The 20,426-nt window shown below is 42.8% G+C and overlaps 1 protein-coding gene across 2 annotated transcripts in view; it reads left to right on the plus strand.

The window, feature by feature from the left end:
• Positions 1–20,180, plus strand: part of NUP93 (nucleoporin 93) — a 152,502-nt gene extending 132,322 nt beyond the window's left edge. For both annotated transcript variants that reach the window (XM_014611006.3, XM_006271964.4), the window contains exons 12-22: positions 153–246; positions 2,570–2,761; positions 3,031–3,157; positions 3,250–3,322; positions 3,716–3,760; positions 5,449–5,565; positions 6,222–6,340; positions 8,483–8,600; positions 8,980–9,063; positions 10,874–11,002; positions 19,944–20,180. In XM_014611006.3, the coding sequence (XP_014466492.1) occupies positions 153–246; positions 2,570–2,761; positions 3,031–3,157; positions 3,250–3,322; positions 3,716–3,760; positions 5,449–5,565; positions 6,222–6,340; positions 8,483–8,600; positions 8,980–9,063; positions 10,874–11,002; positions 19,944–20,054 (1,209 nt within the window). In that variant the 3' untranslated portion in view covers positions 20,055–20,180. The remainder of the gene's footprint in view (positions 1–152; positions 247–2,569; positions 2,762–3,030; positions 3,158–3,249; positions 3,323–3,715; positions 3,761–5,448; positions 5,566–6,221; positions 6,341–8,482; positions 8,601–8,979; positions 9,064–10,873; positions 11,003–19,943) is intronic.
• Positions 20,181–20,426: the final 246 nt, after the last annotated feature.

The raw sequence follows: 20,426 nt of genomic DNA on the forward strand, positions 1-20,426 counted from the left end.
TGGGATTCTGTAATTCGTCTTTCTCACATATTCACACTCCAAGAACTGTGAATGAAAGTGCTTGCTAGTCAGTTGATTGGTTCCTAGCATGTCCTGGAGGAGAAATTTATTTAAGTGTCTTCATTTCTGTTTCTTTTTTTTTTTCTATTTAGCTCAAGCAAGTGTGTTTTGATGATGATGGTACCAGCTCCCCACAAGATAGGTTAACTTTATCACAGTTCCAGAAACAACTACTTGAAGACTATGGTAAGAAAGTTTACATGAGCCTCTGTGCTCTGCTGCTGTTCTGTTTCTCTCTGCTTAAAGTATTTTCTAGTTGTAATTATGTAAACAGTCCAGATGGCCCCTTCACTTACCCCATCACTCACTGCTGAGGTTACAGATACTCATGGATAAATTAGCAGAGTCAGACATAGCATTCCTTTAGAAAAATAGCAGGTCTCATAAGGACCAAATGAATTTAGCTTCTCAGTAGCCCAGATAAATTCCAGATGCTTTCTATATGAGGGGCTCTATGTGTTTTGCCCATTCTAAACTACAAACTATTTTCTCTGGATCTGCTAAGCCAGCAGTGGGCAAAATATGGCCTGCCAGGCACTTCCATCTGGCCCGTGGTGCCCCCCACAATGAATTGTGCCCCGTCCAGCCCTTGCACCCACGAGGACAGAAGCAAGGCACCTACACCCACCCCCAACAGATCCTATTATGCCTCGCTCCCACCCTCATGGGTGGACAGGCTGGCCCAGGTACCATGGGTGGGGTTTCTGCTGCAGGCTTCCTTAGTGTCCTGCTCTGTCTGGGCAGCAGATAGAGAAGTGGGGGGGAGGAGGGACTGCAGCTGGGCAGGAGCATGGAGCCCATGCCCAGGGGGCACAGCAGCAGCACTGAGCTCAGGTGGGCAGGGTGTGGGTGTGAAGAGGGAGGGGTATGGGGACTCCCCCACTCTCCCCCCCTATGGCGCACAGCCCTGGCAGGCAGCAGGGGCAGCAGCAGCAGGATGGTGGTTGCTCTGCTTGGTGCTGGTGCCTGGCTCCTGGCTCTGGCCAGTGCTGCGAGGAGCGCAGCCCCTGCTGGGCCATTTGTTTCCCTGGCACTCCCTGCACTCACCAGGCATAGAAGGGAAGCCCCAGGCGCTGGGCTGGGGCAGAGAAAGCAGTCAGCTCTAGCACCTGGGGGTTCCCTCCTGTGCCCAATGAGTGCAGGGAACTCCTTGCTGTGATGTGCAGTGTTGGCCAGAGCCAGGCACCAGCACCCCTGCCTGCTGCTGCACCATGGGGGGAGTGTGGGGTGGAAGGGTTCCCACACCCCTCATACCCTACCCTACCCCCCCCCCCCCCCCCACACACACACACACCAGTGTTGCCTGCATTAACTGCAGGAGAGGACAGTGTGTTCCAGAGCCACACACCCACACCCCACAATTGCCACACAACCCCCCAACATACCCTATGCCCCCCACATGCAGCCACACCCCCTCACGAACCCCCCACACCCCACCATAAACACCCCCACATCCTCCCCACCCCCACACGTACCTCTCTACACAATATAAAAGACTAAGAATTTATTTTTGAGTTATTATGCAGTCACCTCTATATACACTACACAAACACAAATCATGACAAAAATATTTTTTGTAATAAAATTAAAATATGTTATAGCAGATGTTTGACTTCTAGTGTATGATTTGTTTTTTTTTCTTGTTCTAAGATGGCAACACCCCCTCCCAAAAGAAGTATTTCCGGGGGAGAAGGGGAGGGACTCTGGTGCCAAATATCAGGGGTTAAGGATAGGGTAAGGTTGGGACTTCCGGTCCCAAATGCCAGCCAGGGGCCGAGGCACCTGTCAAGGGGCGGGGCTACCCATGCGGCTCTCGACAGCTTACCCAAACCTTGTTAAGCGGCCTTCCGCCTGAAATAATTGCCCGCCCCTGTGCTAAGCTCTTCCAGTTTAGCTGTCAGTTGCTGAAATTGAGAAAAGAAAATAGGAATCCCGTCCTTTTTCAGGCATGCCTTTCTTTCCAGTGTGTTTCTCTTGTAAATAACTAAATGAGAAGCCCTTTAAGAAACCAGCCTGAATATGGCAGGAGCTTGACCTCAGTAATTATGTTTCCTTCCACTTTGAAGAGTGAGGGAGGAGGCATAAAAACCTGCCATTGGTGCAGATGAATGTAAGGAGTTCTGAGTAGGTAACTTTTTGCAGTTATGAATGATAACATAAGGTTCAAGGGAGACTGTTAGTCTGACCAGGATGAGGGGTCATCATCAAGAACACGCACGCGTGTATGTGTACATGCACACACACTAAAAATAGGACTCCTTTCATAATTAATAATTATTTATTCCCCTGTATCTCCTGAATACATTTCTATGATGTAGCCTGTCATGATATGTTTGCAAGGGAACAATTAGAGATAAACCACCAATTAGATTTCCTTTTTGTCTTGCATCCTTACTTTTCATTGGCACTGAATAAACAGTGATGATGTATTGTGACCCCAGCCACCCACCCTCATTGGTCTTCAGGAGCAGAATTGTCTTCATTAGTGTACATGTGTGTTTTTTTTTAGGTGAATCACATTTTGCAGTGAATCAGCAGCCATTTCTCTACTTCCAAGTATTGTTCTTGACAGCACAGTTTGAAGCTGCAGTTGCTTTTCTTTTTCGGACAGAGCGCTTGCGTTGTCATGCTGTTCATGTTGCTTTGGTTCTATTTGAGTTAAAGCTCCTCCTCAAATCTTCTGGGCAGAGTGCACAGCTATGTAAGTCCTTCATATTTACTTTACCAGGAGAGGTTTGTCTTCCTTAGCCTGATTTTTAACTCTCTATAGACTTCAGACACACATACCCATCATCTGAATTGCAGTATGTCAGTATTCTCTAAGGGTTAACTATTTAGGTTTATTGATATGGTTGCTCACTCTGTGAATGTCTTTGAAATTTGGCTATGACCTTTAGTTAATTTAGAACAGTGCCAGATGTCTGATGGTAAGGAATATTGTTTTGATCTGTGTTGTTTCCGATATCACAGTGAGTCATGAGCCTGGTGACCCTCCTGGCATCCGGCGCCTTAATTTTGTTCGCCTTTTGATGCTTTACACCCGTAAGTTTGAGTCAACAGACCCCAGAGAAGCCCTGCAGTATTTTTACTTTCTCAGGTAGGAGCTACAACTCAGCTGTAGAATTTTATGCTATAAAATAATTTTTAAAACTGTGACATGCGTTTTTCTTCTCTATTTTAATTTTACAGGAACGAGAAGGATAACCAAGGAGAAAATATGTTCTTGCGTTGTGTTAGTGAGCTAGTAATTGAAAGCAGAGAGGTATCTGTAGCTGTTTTCTTCTTTCCTTGCTCATGCTGAAATCTACCGTTAGAAAATGCCATTTCAAAGTATACGAACTATTTCAACATTACTTAAGTCCTAAGAGCGATGACTGTCTTCTTTTTTTCACTCTGTATGTGTGCTGTTTCAGTAACACAGAAATCCAGTTCTCAGAAAGGCCACATGGCCATCTGCATAGTGTTGGATTAATGCAGTATCAGATGTGTTTGCATTTGGCTTATTTTAAATAATTATTTGTTTTAATTGAGATCTTTGTTTTGTGATATACCTAGATTTGCATCTTCATACTACTAGCAAGTTTGTAGTTGTATTTATGTAAGTGATTTAATATTCTTCCCTTTTTTCCCCTCTGTGAATGGGTCACATGTACAGTTTGATATGATTCTTGGGAAGGTGGAGAATGATGGCAGTAGAAAGGTAAGTTGATAGATTTTTGTATATAGATACAGATACGTACTGGGTGCTTTTCCCATTAAACTCACATTTATTTCTGGCTTTTCTGCAATTTATTAGCCAAGCTAGTATTTTTGTGGCATGTCTGCTTCTGCTACAATCACCAAATCTTTTTCAAATGATTAGTGATTTGCCTCAGTGTGAAGTAGTCATAGTTGGCAAGAAAAAAAGCAAATTACTATGGGCCAGGGTTGACAAAATAAACTTTGTCCTCTGAAAGCGGACAGGATGTATCTAAAGTAACAAAAGCGTAGTTTGGAATCTTGTTCATATAGAATTCAGTAGTACCATTCTAATTCCCTTCCAAGAGGCCAGGATTTCATCTACAGTGTATGAGTTGAGAGTTGTGCTGTATTTTATTGGATCAACTGTATAGTTGGAAGAGGTTAGACAAGCTTTCGAGCATAAAGTACCTTTCCTCAGGTCTCTACATAGTGTAATAAACTGTATGGTCTTAGTAGATTGGAGACCTATTCATTAAAGAAGGCTTCCCTAGTAAGGTAGTGTATGGAACCTCCTTGCTTTCCATCAAAAGAAATGTATTGCAACCTGTAGCAAACCTTTGCAGTTAAGAAAATAAGGGCAACCGACTGATTGATCTTGATTCTACTGTAAAAAGTTACATTCTGAAACTAGAACATATGAACAGACAGACGAAAAATAGAGGAAACTTTTGAGGGAGGGGTGTTCATAGTTCTGGGTAACAAATGTAAAGAGCCTGTTCACTGAAGCCCCATTTTTCTTTATGCCCCTCAGTTTGGAAGATGAAATGTGTTCAGATCTCAAATGATCTTGCCCAAGCAGTGTTTGTCCAAGCAAATGGCTTTGTTAAAAGTATTTCTAGTTACTGGCAGGGTTTTCCTTGGACATTTCTCACCTATCCTGTTTGTTTTAATCTAAAATCAGTGAGTGAGTTTTCAATTTCATTTTTGCAGTTATCTTTACAACTTATTTTTCTTTTTATAATGGTATGTTTGATAGATTTGGAGTGTTTCAGGTTATTTATACCTGTAGCAGTGAGTCCAGTTTTCTTAATTTTGCATGATTTCCTTTAAAATATAACCATGTTCATTGTTTCCTATAGTATAATGACTACAGAAATCATGCATGTGTAAAGGAGACTTTCTGGAGACTTCATTTTAATGTGTATCATATAAAGGAGATCACACAAGACATTTTTTTCATATTTTTTTTTTACTTTTTCCCTTGTGTGTGTGAGTATACACACGTGTTTAATTCTAATAGCACTTCCCTTCTGTTTGTTATCATAAAAATGTCTGTAACAACATATAACCTATCAGAAGCCATCAAAACACAGGCTGAAGTCTTTTGTGTTTCATTCTTTTCCCCAGTAGTGTGTCATCAGGAAATTAAAATAGTTCAGAATTTGACCTGTTATCTGGGTTATTATGAATAAATTAGGAACAGCAGATGTCTCAGTGCTGACTCCTGATAAAGGGACCGTCTCCCAGAAGAACTCTTTCTATTTTTAACTTGGCCTTTTTATTGATTCCCATGGAAATGTACAGGCCATTCTAACCATAATCTAACTTCCAAAATATTCATTGCCTTGACAGAATATTCCAGGAATTGTAAAATAATTTTGATTTCTGATATTTATGTCCCCTTCCTTATTTGCTTTGTCTTGTCAGCCTGGAGTCATAGACAAGTTTACTAGTGACACAAAGCTTATCATTAACAAAGTTGCTTCAGCAGCAGAAAATAAAGGCTTGTTTGAAGAAGCTGCAAAACTTTATGACCTTGCAAAGGTAAATATGTTCCAATAGTTGTCATATGCATGCACCTATTTCATCATCTTATTTTAAAAATATCAGCTTTGATTAGAAGGTTATTTTAATTTTAGAACTTGAACAGACTTTGTAATATTAGGAACTAATCTCTCCTCTTCTTGTACTGTAGCTGTTGCATTGATTTTACTGAAATGATTTAGGACCTGGACCTGACTTTCCAACCCATATGGGGATTTATCTATGTGGCACTTTTTCAACTAGTTGTTCCCATGCATGGCACTATTCTGGCCAGCAAAGTAGTTTACCCTGCGTAAGTTCTTTAGAATTAATTGCAAAGTATTTAGAAATAGGCAAAGAACAAGTGATTTTTTTTTATTGTAATAAACATGTGGTTTTTATTTTGAAATCTATCCTAAGCCAAAAGGAATAGTGCAATAGATGTGGCTTAACAGGAATTTGAGAGCTGTATGATTTTCTGATTTTTTTTTTTTCCCCTATTACAATGAGCAACATATTGTTGCTAGCTAATAGGTAATCATTTGATATCTACTCTTGACTCAGTGAGAAAGGTGTCTCTGGAGGCAGTCAGCACTGCAGGATCACAAAGCACTGGCTTGCTTAGTGAAGGTGTAATAGCCTGTAACATTCCCTTTCCTTTAATGCATTTTTAACAGAATCCAGACAAGGTTTTAGAACTGATGAATAAATTACTCAGCCCCATGGTGCCACAGATCAGCAGTCCCCAGTCGAATAAAGAGAGGCTGAAGAACATGGCACATTCCATTGCAGAGAGGTAAGACCTACTGGGGAAGGATCTTGGAGACCATGAGACGACTAGAGCATACTTAACCATTCTAGTTCAGGGCTCATATATCTCTGACAGTTCAGTGGGAGTTTCTTGACCTTGTCCATACTGGTCTGAGCTGTCCTAAGTTATTTTTTTCAGCAGAAAAGGAGTCAGAATTTGCCCTTTCTTGCTTTTCATTAGTTACATTATAAAAATGGAAGATGTAATCTTGAGTTCCTGGTCAGATGAATTTTTCAGAAGCAAGAAATATTATCCTTGACCAGAACAAAAAATGATTGTGGAAAATTGCTAATGATGAAGATGTAGAGATAATCTAGTTAACAATAAATGCAAACAGGTTTACATTCTAAAAGATGATTATTAGCAAAAATGTATAGACATGGGACAAACTGGTTGCTGTAGAGGACACTGACTTTATGTTTAATTCCAAGTGAGCTATAAAAGTAGGAATCGCTATGAGATGATTGAAAGTAATAGAAGTATTGGGAGTATAGTGCTCTGAAAGCTTTGTTTCTAAAAACAGAGTTGTCTCATTGTTTTATTTAAATAGAGATGGATAAAAACGGCAACATGTTTAAATTCAGAATTGATCAAAGGTAGTTTTACACAAGGCTACCAGTAGAACTTGCTGCTGTAAGATGCTATTGAGGTAAAGAGCCTTTTGGAAATTGAAATTTTGTATGAACAATAAGAAAGTGATTTGTGTTTAATAGTGAGTGCTAACTAGGATAAACATTTATAAGGGTTATTAACCATCTTGTTTTACCAATGGCTGGGGTAGGACAGAATTGGCATGTTATTGGAAAATAGTTTTAATATAGGATTCTTACATCTTTGTTTGCAGTATCTGGTACTGATTGCTGTTAGAGACAGGGTGTTATGCTTGGTCCCATTCCTATGCTTTCCTAAAGTCTTGGTACGTCTCATGGAATGTTTAAGTACTTCTCATGCAATAAATAAATCAACCTAGAAAGCCTTCAAGCAACTTTAAAAGTGAAAAACAAATAAACGATGCACTGATTTGTAGTCCAGTGTCTTTTGCTTTCTTTATTGTTCAGGGATGTTTTTAGGTCACCATTTCAATCTGTTTAACTTCTATATAGCAAAGGTTAAAATGGAGTGAAAATTAGCACTGTATTGACTTGGCAGGATGTATCATTCAGCCACAGAGTTTAAGCTGCTGCAGAACCTGCACTGGGCATTATATTAACTTGCTTTAATATCTGTGAGGGAGGTTGCTAAGTATTGCTGTTTGGCAGTACTACTTTACAGCCACGCCATGAATAGTTAGATTTTGGGGGGGGGGGGGTTCACTCCCCACTCCTCCGTACCTTGTTCTTATTTAGCCTCAAAGAGTCTGACTAGATTACGTTCTTCTCCTGCCCCAGTTGCATGGGTTTTTTCATCATTAATTGTACTGTGGACAATGCTTTAGTGATGCAGCAATTTATGTCAGTGACCCTTGTTTTCTTTGTGTATTCTCACATCACTTGACAAGAACAGAAGAGATACTGTACAGAATTGGGGTTTATATTGATAACTGGCATCATGGCTAATGCAGCAGAGGATGATTTAAGGTGTATATACAGCACCTGTCTATCTTCACTGCAAGGGGGAAGAAATGCCTTTAAGACCTAGCTGGCCATTGGATCATACTGTAAAGGACAAGAGGACTGGTCACCTTTTAATTCATCTCCTGGCTAGTCTAATTAGCATGCATATTCATAATCCTTTTTAAAGTCTTACTGAGATTTTTGCCTGATTATCCTAAAGCAGTAAGTTGCACTGGTAAGTCATTTGCTATGTAGAGAGCAGAGATGCTCATACATCACCTGCCCTTCAGAAAATAGGAGTCCATTTCCATCAAATGAATATGGAAATGCTAAGCGTATAAAGGTAAGCAAACATTTAATCTGAGAGACATAAAAGTGGGAGTGAAAATGAATAGTGAGTAAAAGAGAACATGACCGTCAGTTCTGCCTTCTACTTAAGAGAAATGAAAAATGTCCTTTGTATTTTAGATGTCTTCTTTCCTTTTGCTTGGAGTTTGAGCTTCCAAAGAATTGAAAGCATTTATATAAGTGGTTGCTATTTTGTATTATAAAATTGCAAATTTTTTTCTTTCAGGTATAAAGCTCAAGGGATAAGTGCAAAGAAATCTGTTGACTCCACATTCTACCTTCTGTTAGACTTGATCACATTTTTTGATGAATATCATGCTGGTCACATTGACAGAGCCTTTGATGTAAGTTTCAAGAGTTCCATTTGAAGTACAAACTTACTAATGCCCTGAAAACCCAGAGCATTTCATGTAACACCACTTAAAACACAAATTGTCATGGTATCTTATATTTAATGAGGTAGAAGATGCTGCAACGATACAGGAATGTAAAAAAATGTTTCCTCCCTGTAATCTCATGATCAGGAAAATCTTTCTTTAGATATTTTGTTCATGCTATCTCAACAAGTAGGTAAGGAAATAAAACCAATAAATAGTATTTTCCCTAATAGAGAAATTGGGTGCATTTCAGATTACATTTCAAAATGACAAGCCTGTTAGTAACATTTGGCATAAAGAAATTATTATTACAACCTCTTCCTATTCTTGCTTTTCCTTTTCAAAGATTATTGAACATCTAAAGCTTGTACCGCTCAGCCAAGACTGTGTGGAAGAGAGGGTGGCTGCCTTCAGAAATTTCACCGATGAAGTAAGCAGTGCCTTGTGCTTTCAGGTTCTCACTATTTATGTCTTTCATGAATAGATGATAATAGACCCCTGTAATGTCACTATTTTATAGCCTGTGACTGGAAATGTTATTGATCAGTTTAGTATTTATGTTGTATTCCCAAGGATGAACACACAATCTTGGTTGCCTCTTCCTTCAAAGCTATTCTTTGTGGCTTTAGGATCAGTCTTGTATCTTGTTGTCCATTGGTGGACCAGTTAGTGTGCATTTTGAACCAATATCTTTTGAGAGTTCTAACAAAGTTCAGAAAATTCATTGATAAATTTCAGCATTTGAATTAAATTGGGTCTTGCATGCTATAAGTACCCATTCAGACTGTGGGGCGGGGGGGCAGGGAAGTAGGTATTTGGGCTTCTTTCCTTCCAAATTAAAGCAGGTGTTACACTAAGAAAGGTCCATCAAAATTGTCATGCCAAGGGCAAAGTTTCTGTAACTTAATTTTGAACCTGATATGAAATGTTAGATATAATTTTATAGTATATTTTAAAGACAATTTTTAATAGGATAATTGTTTTTGCCTCAAGTGAACTTGTAAATAATTTGCTTGTGAATGAGTGACATTTCCCTTCTAACTGTAGAATTTATCAATTTCCTGAATAATATATTTTGTAGACAATAGCTGAGAAATCACTGACTCATCAGTGAACTGACTTAGATCCCTAAAAAGTGCAAAAACACCTCAAGAGTTTGACATCTTGACTCTTTCCTGGCAAATCAAGTCATCTTTAAAATACTGACCAACTTGGAAAAGGAAGGCTTTTACCAACCCTTTTCCCCATAACGATTGATATTTGGATTCTGAAAAACTGATAGAGTAAAGGGTGATCAAGATGCTTCAAATACTTGAATGCAAATGACTGCTGTATTCATATCTAGCTCCATGGAACTGTAGGAAAAATTCACACCAGTCCATCTTAATTATTGGCAGTGTCAATGTGGATTTTCTGGCATGCCTTTGCATATGCATGACCCATCAATAAAGCAACCTTTTTGCTTGCTGGTTGCCAACTAAGAGCCATAGATAGCCTTTGAACACGAGGGATAGCTCGGTGTTCAAAGAGAACACTATCCCTTTTGAAAGTTATCTCTAATGCAGTTCCTGGTTTCTAATACTTCGTGGCCATTGCCTTTGTTGGCCTTTCAAATCCAGTTCAGTTTATCTCATACCAACGTGAAGAATCTGTCCCACTGGTTATTGCCACCTTGGAAATGAATACAGTAGTAGCAGACTGATGAATGTCAGTTTAATGCTGAGGGGCTGTGCTAATGTAAAGCACTGCTGTCACTTCTTGGATCTGCTTCTTTGAAGAAATGAATCATAAGTTAGTGAACAGGAGCAGGTGTTATTTTCTGTTACATTGTACACTTCTGAAATGTGTAGCTGGAGCATACAGCACCTTCATGAAAAACCTAGAAAATCATCTAAACAGTCGAAACAGTTAATCAGTTATTCTGAGGTCATTGATTCCTTATCTTCTTTCCTTCAGCTTTAAAAAAAAAAAAATATTTGGCTATTTGTCAAGAAACAGTATGTGTTGACTGTTTGAGTTGTAGTCTCCTAATGCTCATCTGGAACTTGAAGTCACAGACCTGTATTCAATAACCCAGTTATCTTCATATCAAGTTAATTATGCAGTGACATTTCTCAGCACACACCTGTATAACTGGGTGATAAGGCTCAGTTTTTTGATGTTGTGTATTAACAGCAATAACTGTATAGCTTTTCACTATCATGTATTTTTGGGTGTTTTTTTTTTTTTCTTCGTTATAGATCAGGCACAATTTATCTGAAGTTCTTCTGGCAACAATGAATATTTTGTTCACCCAGTATAAGAGAATCAAAGGCACGAGCCCGGCCACTCCTGCCAGACCCCAACGGGTAATGGAGGACAGAGATTCGGTATGGTTATAATCCTAGTTATCTGTCAGTGACGTTTGCTTTCATTCATGGTTTCACGATTTTGGGTCTTAAATGCATGTAATTAAAAGCCTCAGCTGGACTCTAGCTTAGGTTTGAGTACTAGACAGCTTGCTTAGAAAAGTGGAACCATAAAGAATTCTCCATGTTAAGAAAAAATATCTATCAATCACACTGCCCTAATTTTAAAAATATATTTGGATTCTATTCTCCCCATTCACCAAGAAAATATAAGCATCCAGTAGCATATTGATCAGATCTTTATTAGACATTAGCCCACAACCACATTGTTGATGGAATAGAATTGACGGTCACACCATAGTCTTAAGGATGAAGGATGTTAATATAATTTTAAAAATTATCCATTTGACCTCCTTCAGTTATATTGGTTAAACAGTTAAATGATAGCTCATACCTAGATTAGTGACCTCTGGCAAGAATGGCCCTGGCACCAGCTTCTTACATCTTCACTTTGTGCCCGGCACTGTGTGGGCCCCAGGCCACTGGCAGGGCACTGCAGGCAGGGGCCAGCAGGTGTGGCTGAGCCACTAGGGGGTGCTGCCCATCCACTAGGGGGGCAGGGCTTGGGGCTGGGGTTGCAGACCTCTCCTGTGCCCAGATCCCATCACCATGGGGAGGGAGGTGCTGGGCCCCCCACAGGGGTCAGGCAGGGTCTTTCCTCCACAGCAGCAAGATTCCCAGCCACTTGGTTGATTTGCCTGGCCCATCAACAGTGGTGGGGCCTGGTCATGATGACTGGCTCCCTGTGCCTCCCACAGCACCTGTGCTGCTGTGGCGGGGACCTGGAAGGCTCCTCGCACTGCTGGGCCAGGCCTTCCCCAGCTCACCATGGGGTAAAGGGCAGGTCTGGTCCCAGTGGGGCAGCTTCCACCAGATGTGCTGCCTCCTTCGCCTTCACACCCATGGCACTGGGGCCATGTGGGGCCTGGCCCAGCCCTGAGGCAGCGCTGGGTGCACAGCTGGCTCGGCCCGAGGAGATGCTGTGGCAGGTGGAGTGGGCAGAGCTAGGTCTGAGGGATTACTGCTAGTTTCTTGTGCAGTGAGTGCATCCTCAGGGCATTTCTGAGGGACAGCAGCTCCAGCGTGGGAGGCCCCTTTTGCAGCCCTAATGCCCCCCCTGGGATCCCTGCTGCACTGCCTTGCTGCCCCTCAGGGACACCCAGAGCCACATGTACAAACATTTGAATTTCAATATGTGAGGCCCTGAAGAGCGGAGAGCTTACAGTAATGATACTGTGCAGCTGGGAGGAAGACTCTGCACACGCATCTCAGCATGCTTTGCTGGCTTCCTTAGCCTGGCAACATATGGCTGCATTGCACAGTGCAGCCCTGATTGGCTGACCCAGGCTGCACATGGTTAGAGTCAGCCTGTGTTTCCTGCAGCAAAATGAGGATTGTGAAAGGGGCATGCTCTGCTCCCTGCTGGAGCAACAGAGTCCAGTGAGCAACATGGTGGTAGGGAGCAGGAGGCAGGGGAAGGCAGGAAATATGGAGGGGAACTATGTTCTCTTCTGAAAGAAGCCTTGGTATGTAGAGATATTCGCTGTCCCAGGAGAAAGTCTCCTGGGAGTAATTTACCCCTGGTTGCTCCAGATTATTTTTCTCTTGGAGCAGTCATTTTTAGTCTGGGAGAAAACGCCCTGAACATCTATACACTCATGGTTTCTCTTGGGAGAGTAGTGACTTTTTCAGGAGAAACTGAATGTCTGTACAAGGCCTTGTAACCAAAACACTGGTCATATACTCCACTTTATTTCATGCTTCATTCAAATGCAGTAGAGAAGCTTTGTCTTGACTTGTAAATGTCCATGTTGGTGAGAACCAAATAAAATTTGCTCTCTTCTAAATTTTATTTAATTTTTTTTTAATATGATGTAAATGTACCTTTTGTGTTGTACACTCTGTCAGTGTAGCTTATTAAGTAATGCTGCCTGGTGCCAGCAGTTTTAATCTAGATTGGCAGAAGGAAAAACATTTGTTTAACAGTTGCACTGCCCTTTCACTATTAATTTGTTCTGTTGTGCAGAAGAGTACTATAGTTTGTGCTCACAGAATTGGATTAAGACTATAGAGATGCCAGTGTTACCCCTGAATTGCCTTGCTTTTAAGTCTTTTTCTTCTCCTGTAGCACGTTCTTGGTACTTCACAGCACTGTGCCTGGACTACAGGTTCTGTCTTCTGCCATGTCCATGGATGATATAATTTTAGCAGGTCCCATCATAGTGTGAATAGAACAGTTATGGCTCTCCAGCTGATCATTGTTAAGTTCAGCTGTTTGCTAACAGGGTTTGCATAGAAGAAGCCCAGTGTGGTTGTTGAACATCTTGTAGAGCAGTCTAAAGTCAGCCTCTGGGATGTGAGCTGTGGAGAGCTGCTGATTTACTTTGCTTGTTTTAAAACAGGGGTGGGCAAAATACGGCCCGGGGGCCAGATCCGGCCTGTGAGGCCATTCTATCCTCCCCACAGGGCCCCTAAAATTTTTAGAAAATTAATATTTATCTGCCCTTGGTTCCTGTCAAAAATGACAGGAACCAAGGGCACTAGGACCCAGGGGAAGCCCGGTGGGCTCCCACAACAGCAGAGCCCGCCCAGCCCTGCCCCCACAGCCAGAAGCCCCAGCAGGAGGTTCTGGCCTGGGAGCACATGCTGCTCCAGTGGCGTGGGAACTTCAGGTGTGGGGGGGAGGGCAGGGAAGGAGCCCAGGGAAAAGTGGCCTGGGGAAAAGCTGAGCGTGGGTGTGGGGAAAGCGGCCCCTCACTTGTCCCCGTGGCTGGTGCCCTGCGCTGCAGCTGCTCGTAGCCCTCATGAGGCTGCCTGTGCCTGCTCCGGACAGCCCTGCTGTAGGCTGAGTGGCTGTAGCAGGGAGCACCAGCCACAGGGCAGAGGCGGCCTCCTCCCCCCACCCCGCCCTCAGCTTTTCCCTGGGCTACTTCCTGGTGTGGAAGAAACCGGCCCCTTGCCCACCCCATGGTCGGCACCCCGTGCTGCAGCCACTCGCAGCCCATCATGCGGGGCTGTTCTGAGCAGGCACAGGCAGCCCCAGGCGGGCTTCAAGCAGCTGCAACACCAGGCACAAGATGGGTGAGAGGCCTCACTGCCAGCCTGGGCCCCATGCCGGCTCTGGCTTCACCCATTGGGGTTGCGTGTGGCAACAGCAGCTGCAGTCGTCTTCCCCCCCTGCCTGCTTCAGACAGCCCCACATGGGCTGTGAGCACCTGCAGCAGGGGCCAGCTCCCTCCTTTCCCTGCTGGTGCAGCCCAGCCCAGCTCCACAGACCCCTACCAGCTTGTGCCCCGCTTTGGGCCTCACTGGTGCTGGCCCTGGGACATTGGTCCCAAGATGGTGACATGGGGGCGGGACACTTGTCAAGGGGTGGGACACCTGTCAAGGGGCGGGGCTATCCATGCAGCCCTTGACAGCCTGCAAAAACTGGGTAAGCGGCCCTCCTCCCAAAATAATTTCCCACCCCTGCTTTAAAGGCTTTTCCAGTTATATTTTTCAGGAATGAAACAATGTTGCATGGCTTCTAGTAGCTTTGTGGCACATCACATTAGTAGTGGTTTTGAAAGGCAAAAGCACTACTAGTTTCTGATTTGTTTCCATTAGCAGCATTGCCAACCCCACTGTTTAAAAAAAAAACAAGAGAAACTCTTAAAAATTAAAAGATTTGGTATGTAAATCATGAGAACCTATTTTTGAAGTATAAACCAAATATATTGACTGTTGGTTTATAAATCCTATTAGTTACTTATTAACTTCTAATAGGTCAGAGATTTATACAAAAGCTATATTACTACAACTGATAATGCTTTAAAAAAAATACAAAATATCTACCAGTTGTTATGATTGGGAAGACATTTGCTGGAATGTCGTGCATTTAGTAGTTTCGAGACAATGACACAGACAACACCCAGCAGGTAAGTCTGTGGAGGGGAAAGTGGGGGGCAGATCGAGGCATGCATGGTAAGGGAGGGAGTGGAGCAGGAGCGGAGGTGAATGGGGCCCCGGGGCTGGGGTGGGTCGTGCAACAGAGCTGTGGATGCACAGCTCCCTGTTGCTGCGCACTTCCCCAGGGGAGGCAAGGGGACATGTGCCCCCCAGATTTGTGTGCGGGGAAGAGGTGGGCTGTGAGCTGGGGCCCTGCTGCCTTTGCTCTGGGAGCCACACGATGTCATGTTGTGCCTCCAGCTGCTGGGCGGGCAAGGGATGCACAGCATGGCCAGTGTATAGTTCTTGGAGGAAAGGCAGCAAGGCACAGAACCCCAGCCCCCAGCAGGCAGCTTGCTTCTGCCCGCGCACAAATTTGGAGGGCTTATGCCCCCCACGCCTCCCTCAGAGGTGCATGCAGTGGCAGGGAGCCCCCCCCCTTCCTTCCCCCATGCCTCTGGACAAGTCAGTTGCCTATGGCTCTGTCGCATGACCTGCTCCAACCCCAGGGCCTCATTCACCCCAGCTCCTGCCCCACTATCTCCCTTACCATGGGGGTCTCAATCTGCCCTCTCCTCTCCCCCCACCCCTTCCCCTCTACAGACTTATTTGCTGAGTGCTGCTTTACATGTGCCAGAAGAAAAAATTCAAAAATTTGAGAGTTCTGTCTTGAGATCACAAGTCAGACTTAATTTTACTTAGAAATCGCGACTCATGTGATAACTTTGCAAGAGTTGGCATTGCTGCATTAGTATTCTGTAGCCATTACCATGAAGCTGCAGAGGATGCATGTATACTGTGCCATTGTAATCACTAGCATGATACAAGATTGGTAATTTGGTTAGAGCCTCATACGAGTGAGTACATTTCCTAAATTATATTGCCCAGGGGATATAACTGCATAAGAACATGGGACTGGAAGGGACAAGCTATGTAGTCCCTTGCAAATGCAGGCAACTGTAATAATACATGTTAAATCCAGAACAGTTCACAAGAAGCTGCACCTCTTCCACCCTCTCCCTCACCCCATCACAGACCACAAGCCAAAATGGATTCCCTCATCTTCCTGAGCAGTTTACACCATCAAACAGAACAGCGAGCAAAAAGGTAGCCGGAGGCTGCCAGCTTGTCACCAAAGCTTTGGGCCCAGAATCTGACTACTGGCGTAACCCTCAGCATGTAAGCCAAGCCCACCAGACAGTCACTCATGAGGCTCCTCGGTACACTAGGGGTACCACCCAATTTCCTGTCTCAAGCTGTGGCTGAGATAGCTGAAATCCTCAGAGAAGCTCTTCAGGAACTTGGCTATCCAGGGAGTCTGGCAAACTGAGTGTGGGCTGGGTAGCTATGCTAAGGCAATAGGTATCTGTAGATCTAGCACTCACTTTCAACAGTTTCTCTGGAGCCCTTTTACTTCTTCATGTGTAGGGGACAAATGCTGTCTTTCTTTAGAAGAATGAAAAGGAAATGGTGCAAGTAGTACTTTTGACAGATTTCAGTGGTGTCTTCATGCAGCAAAGAATAGAGGCATAATATAGAAGAACATAGTACAGTACGCCTTATTTGCTTCTCTGATGTGCTTTGTTGACGTCAGAACTGTTAGGTTGCTCATCTTGGAGAATATTCCATTGATATCAGAGGGGGTTGAATACAAACTACATGGCATGTGCAGAGACATAGCAGTGTAGCTCCACACCCAGGGAAGCTCCAGCGGTGCCAGTTGCAGAGGGGATCAGCTGTGGTGGCAGTAGTGGCTGCTTTTGAGTCCCCCCCAACAAAAGCTGCTGCCCCAGTCACCTGCCCTTGGTTGTGCTACTGGGCGTGTGAAGCAGTGAGAATGTATTAGAAAAATATCAGCATCACCGCACATATGCAGCAGCCACTTTTTCTTTTGTCCTACTTCCATTAAAAAATCATTATAATCTCGGAATTTGCTAATCCCTCTTAAAAGGCAAATCATTTTTTACGGTGCATTTTATTTTTTTAAAAACCATATTTTTAGTCTCAGAAATTTTTGTGTGTTTTATAATGAATTCACAGTAGTTGCACTTTGAGCCCTTTTGTGCACAAATTGGCTTTGTAGATTAGGAAATAAAACCCTCTGCAGTCTGACCTGGTCTGTTTGCCAAGATTTAGTGAGCTACAGATTACTGCAAGGCAAATTACAATCCAAGACAATACAGTGTTAAAAGCAATTGCAGCATCACTGCCAGGCAATGCGCTGCCGCCGCCGCCACCCCCCCCCACCCCCCCCCGCGCGGTCATTGGTTGTGACACTCTTTGGGACAGCTGAAGGGCAAAAATAGGAGCTGGAAAGGAATAAGAGCTATTTTTATTTGCAGTCTTATTTCAGTGAAAGTTGCATTGTGTTTTGGTTTATTTCTTCCTGGATGTTCATTAAGTAATTACAGACATGAGAACACCTGCGCCTCCTTTAACCTTCTCTGAAAACTTCCTGATGAAGGACTGCTGGGGCTCAGGATGTGGATTTTTCCTTGGTCGTGGGTTTGTTTGTTTGTTTGTTTTAAATAGTAAGTTGGTTCCAATATTTTAAGCAATGAAAAGATAAGGAGATATATTCAATTACGCTGTTTGATTGTGTGCTATGATTCTGTTGGAGTAAGGGGCTATAAGGGAGCATGAGAGCAGATTGGACAGACACTTGGTTGGGATGGTTTTTAGTTGGTGACAATCGTGCCTTGAGCAGGGGCTGGACTAGATGACCTTGTGAGGTCCCTTCCAGCTCTTTTTTCCTATGATCCTGTATGTACTGATTTTAAAGAATTTTTTCTCCCTTATTTAATGTTCCATGTATTTATTTGCTGCTCATCAGCTCCAGTATTTTCATGGTAATAATGTCTTGCCTTATTTGCTTTGTGTCTGTCTCAAAGAAGCATGGCACTTTGCAAACATTTCTGAGGATAGTCCAACAGGATCATTGCACAAATCAATATGATACATATTGCAACCGAGCCATGTGGTACTGCGTAATACTGTCCCTTTAGAACAGAAATGTTAAACTCGCCCTGCAGAAGCTCCTCCTGGGCCAGTTCTATGGGGCCAACAGTGACTTTAGTGGCTCTGGGGCCAGGCACCATTATGGGTCTAGAGGCAGGTGGTGGCACAGAGCCATCTTTGGGCAGCAGCATGGGGCTCTGGCTGGGCAGCGGTGAGGAGCTGGAGATGTGCAGTGTTGTGGAGTCAGGGCAATGCAGTAGCACAGAGGAGGGAACACACAGCATTGAAGGGCTGCATTCAGACAGCAACACAGAGCTGGGGGACTGCCACTGATGGCCATATCTATCAGGATTCAGGCTTCTGCAGCATGCTGTGGCCCCTGACTTCAGTAGTCTACCAGACCACCATTGAGCTAGATGAAATAGTTCCTTAGGCTGTATCTGGACCATGGGCCCTATGTTTGACACTCTTCCTTTCGAAAACTTAGCAGAAGTCAGTATTCTGCTCACTTCTTAGGAGTTAGACATAAAGCTATATCTACATCACAAATGATCACCATATCGGTATTGTTTTCTTTTAGCATCATCAATCCAGGTTTTCTTAAATTTAAGATATTGGGGTTTTTGCATTGCCTTTAAACATGCCGAGTCAACAGATGTAGTCCTCTCAGTATTAAATTACATGTAACCTGTTCTGTTTCCACTGGAAAAATAATCTATTCAGTATTATACTGTAAAGAAGGGGCGGGCAAAATTCGGCCCGGGGTCCAGATGCGGCCCGCCAGGCCATTCTATCCGGCCTGCGGGGCCCCTAAAAAATTTAGAAAATTAATCTACCCCGGGCTACCTGTCACACAGCCCTTGATTGCGTCCCAAAACTCAGTAAGCGGCCCTCTGACCAAAATAATTTCCCGCCCCTGCTGTAAAGGGATAGCCTTGCCCAGGCAGGGTGTAGAGATGCTACTTACTCCAACTGTGTAATGGGCTTCTGTAATGGTTCAGATTGTAATTCCCTGCATCCTGATTTACTTCTTTTCTAAATTTAATCATTCAGTCTGCTCAATTTCCCACTTTATTTAGTGGACTAAGGAGTGTTTTCTTCCCCCTCGATAAAGTTTTTAAATATGAAGATCTTTCAGTGTGATAGTTTAAGGATACTGTCTATCTAGGAAGAAAATTTTACAGTCTCAGGTTATTTAAGTGCGTCTGTGTTTGGGGTGTTTTTTTTACATATTTAATTTTTAAGATATGAAACATGCAGTGGCTTGTGTTACAGTATGTGATGGTAACTTTTAACACCTTCATAGGTCTGATGTGCTCACTTTCATTGTTTAAAGTAGAGAGGTGATTAGCCCTGTTAGGTCAGGGAGAAGGCGCAGAACAGGGTGGCACCTTGTAGACTAAATGGTTCAGAGAGGCCTGAGCTTTCATAAACAGCAACCTACTTTGTCAGCTGCTATGTGGTTCTTAACATCTGACAAAATAGGCTGTTGCCTACAAAAGCACATGCTTCTCTGAAACAGTCTCCAAGGGCATCTTTACACATATCCAGGGTGGCAGGAAGGGCAGTTTAATTAGATTGGCATTAATTTATTTGCATTTTTAGGCTTATTTTGGACTTGATTCAGACACTCCATAGAGTGATGCACATATCATGTGATCATGATCATCTCAAGACAGTTCTTAAAGTAGAATAATACTCTGTATTGCTGAAAGGGATTCTTCTAGGGAAGTTTTACATCAGTCGGGCTTTAAAAAAAAAAGAATGGTCAACTTAACATGCTTTTGATGGTTGCAAATGAAAATAATTGGATTTCCTTGCTCAGTATGGGGAAGCGTTATTGCCTGACAAGGAACAGTATGAAACTGAGATTATATTTGCGTTGGAATTGGCCATATTTAATGAACAAATCTGTATATGTAAAAACCACTGTTCACTGTTGAATGGAATTTAAGAGAATACAGTTGAAAGTAACAGTACTCTATTCATTTATTTATTTATTTTTAATATCTCTTAGCAACTCCGATCTCAAGCTCGCGCCTTGATAACGTTTGCTGGAATGATCCCCTACAGAACATCAGGAGACACAAATGCAAGACTGGTGCAGATGGAGGTCCTTATGAATTAGCAGAGGCACTCTCACTTAGAGCTGTAACATCCACATGCTGATATTAGTACAAAAGGAGGGTGGGCCCAGTATCATTTTGTATTCTGTATTTTTGTTGATGAAAATAAATTCCTTTGATTTATATTAGTTTTGACATCTTTTTACTTTCATTGATTTGTGGAGTTTTTTTTCTTTGTTTATTTTCTTTAAATTGCTTCATAGAAAAACATCCTTAATTTAGTTAATGCAGAGGTTTGCTAGCTTGTATTTTTACAGGGGTGAATACAACACTATATAACAGAGTCTGAAAGTGATACAGAAAATACTTCAATAGCAATACCGTTTCACTGAATGTTAGTGTTAATAACCAGACATCTTAGGAATCCTCAACTA

This window comes from Alligator mississippiensis, chromosome 10 (assembly GCF_030867095.1).
Source record: "Alligator mississippiensis isolate rAllMis1 chromosome 10, rAllMis1, whole genome shotgun sequence".
NCBI classification, from domain to species: Eukaryota; Metazoa; Chordata; order Crocodylia; family Alligatoridae; genus Alligator; species Alligator mississippiensis.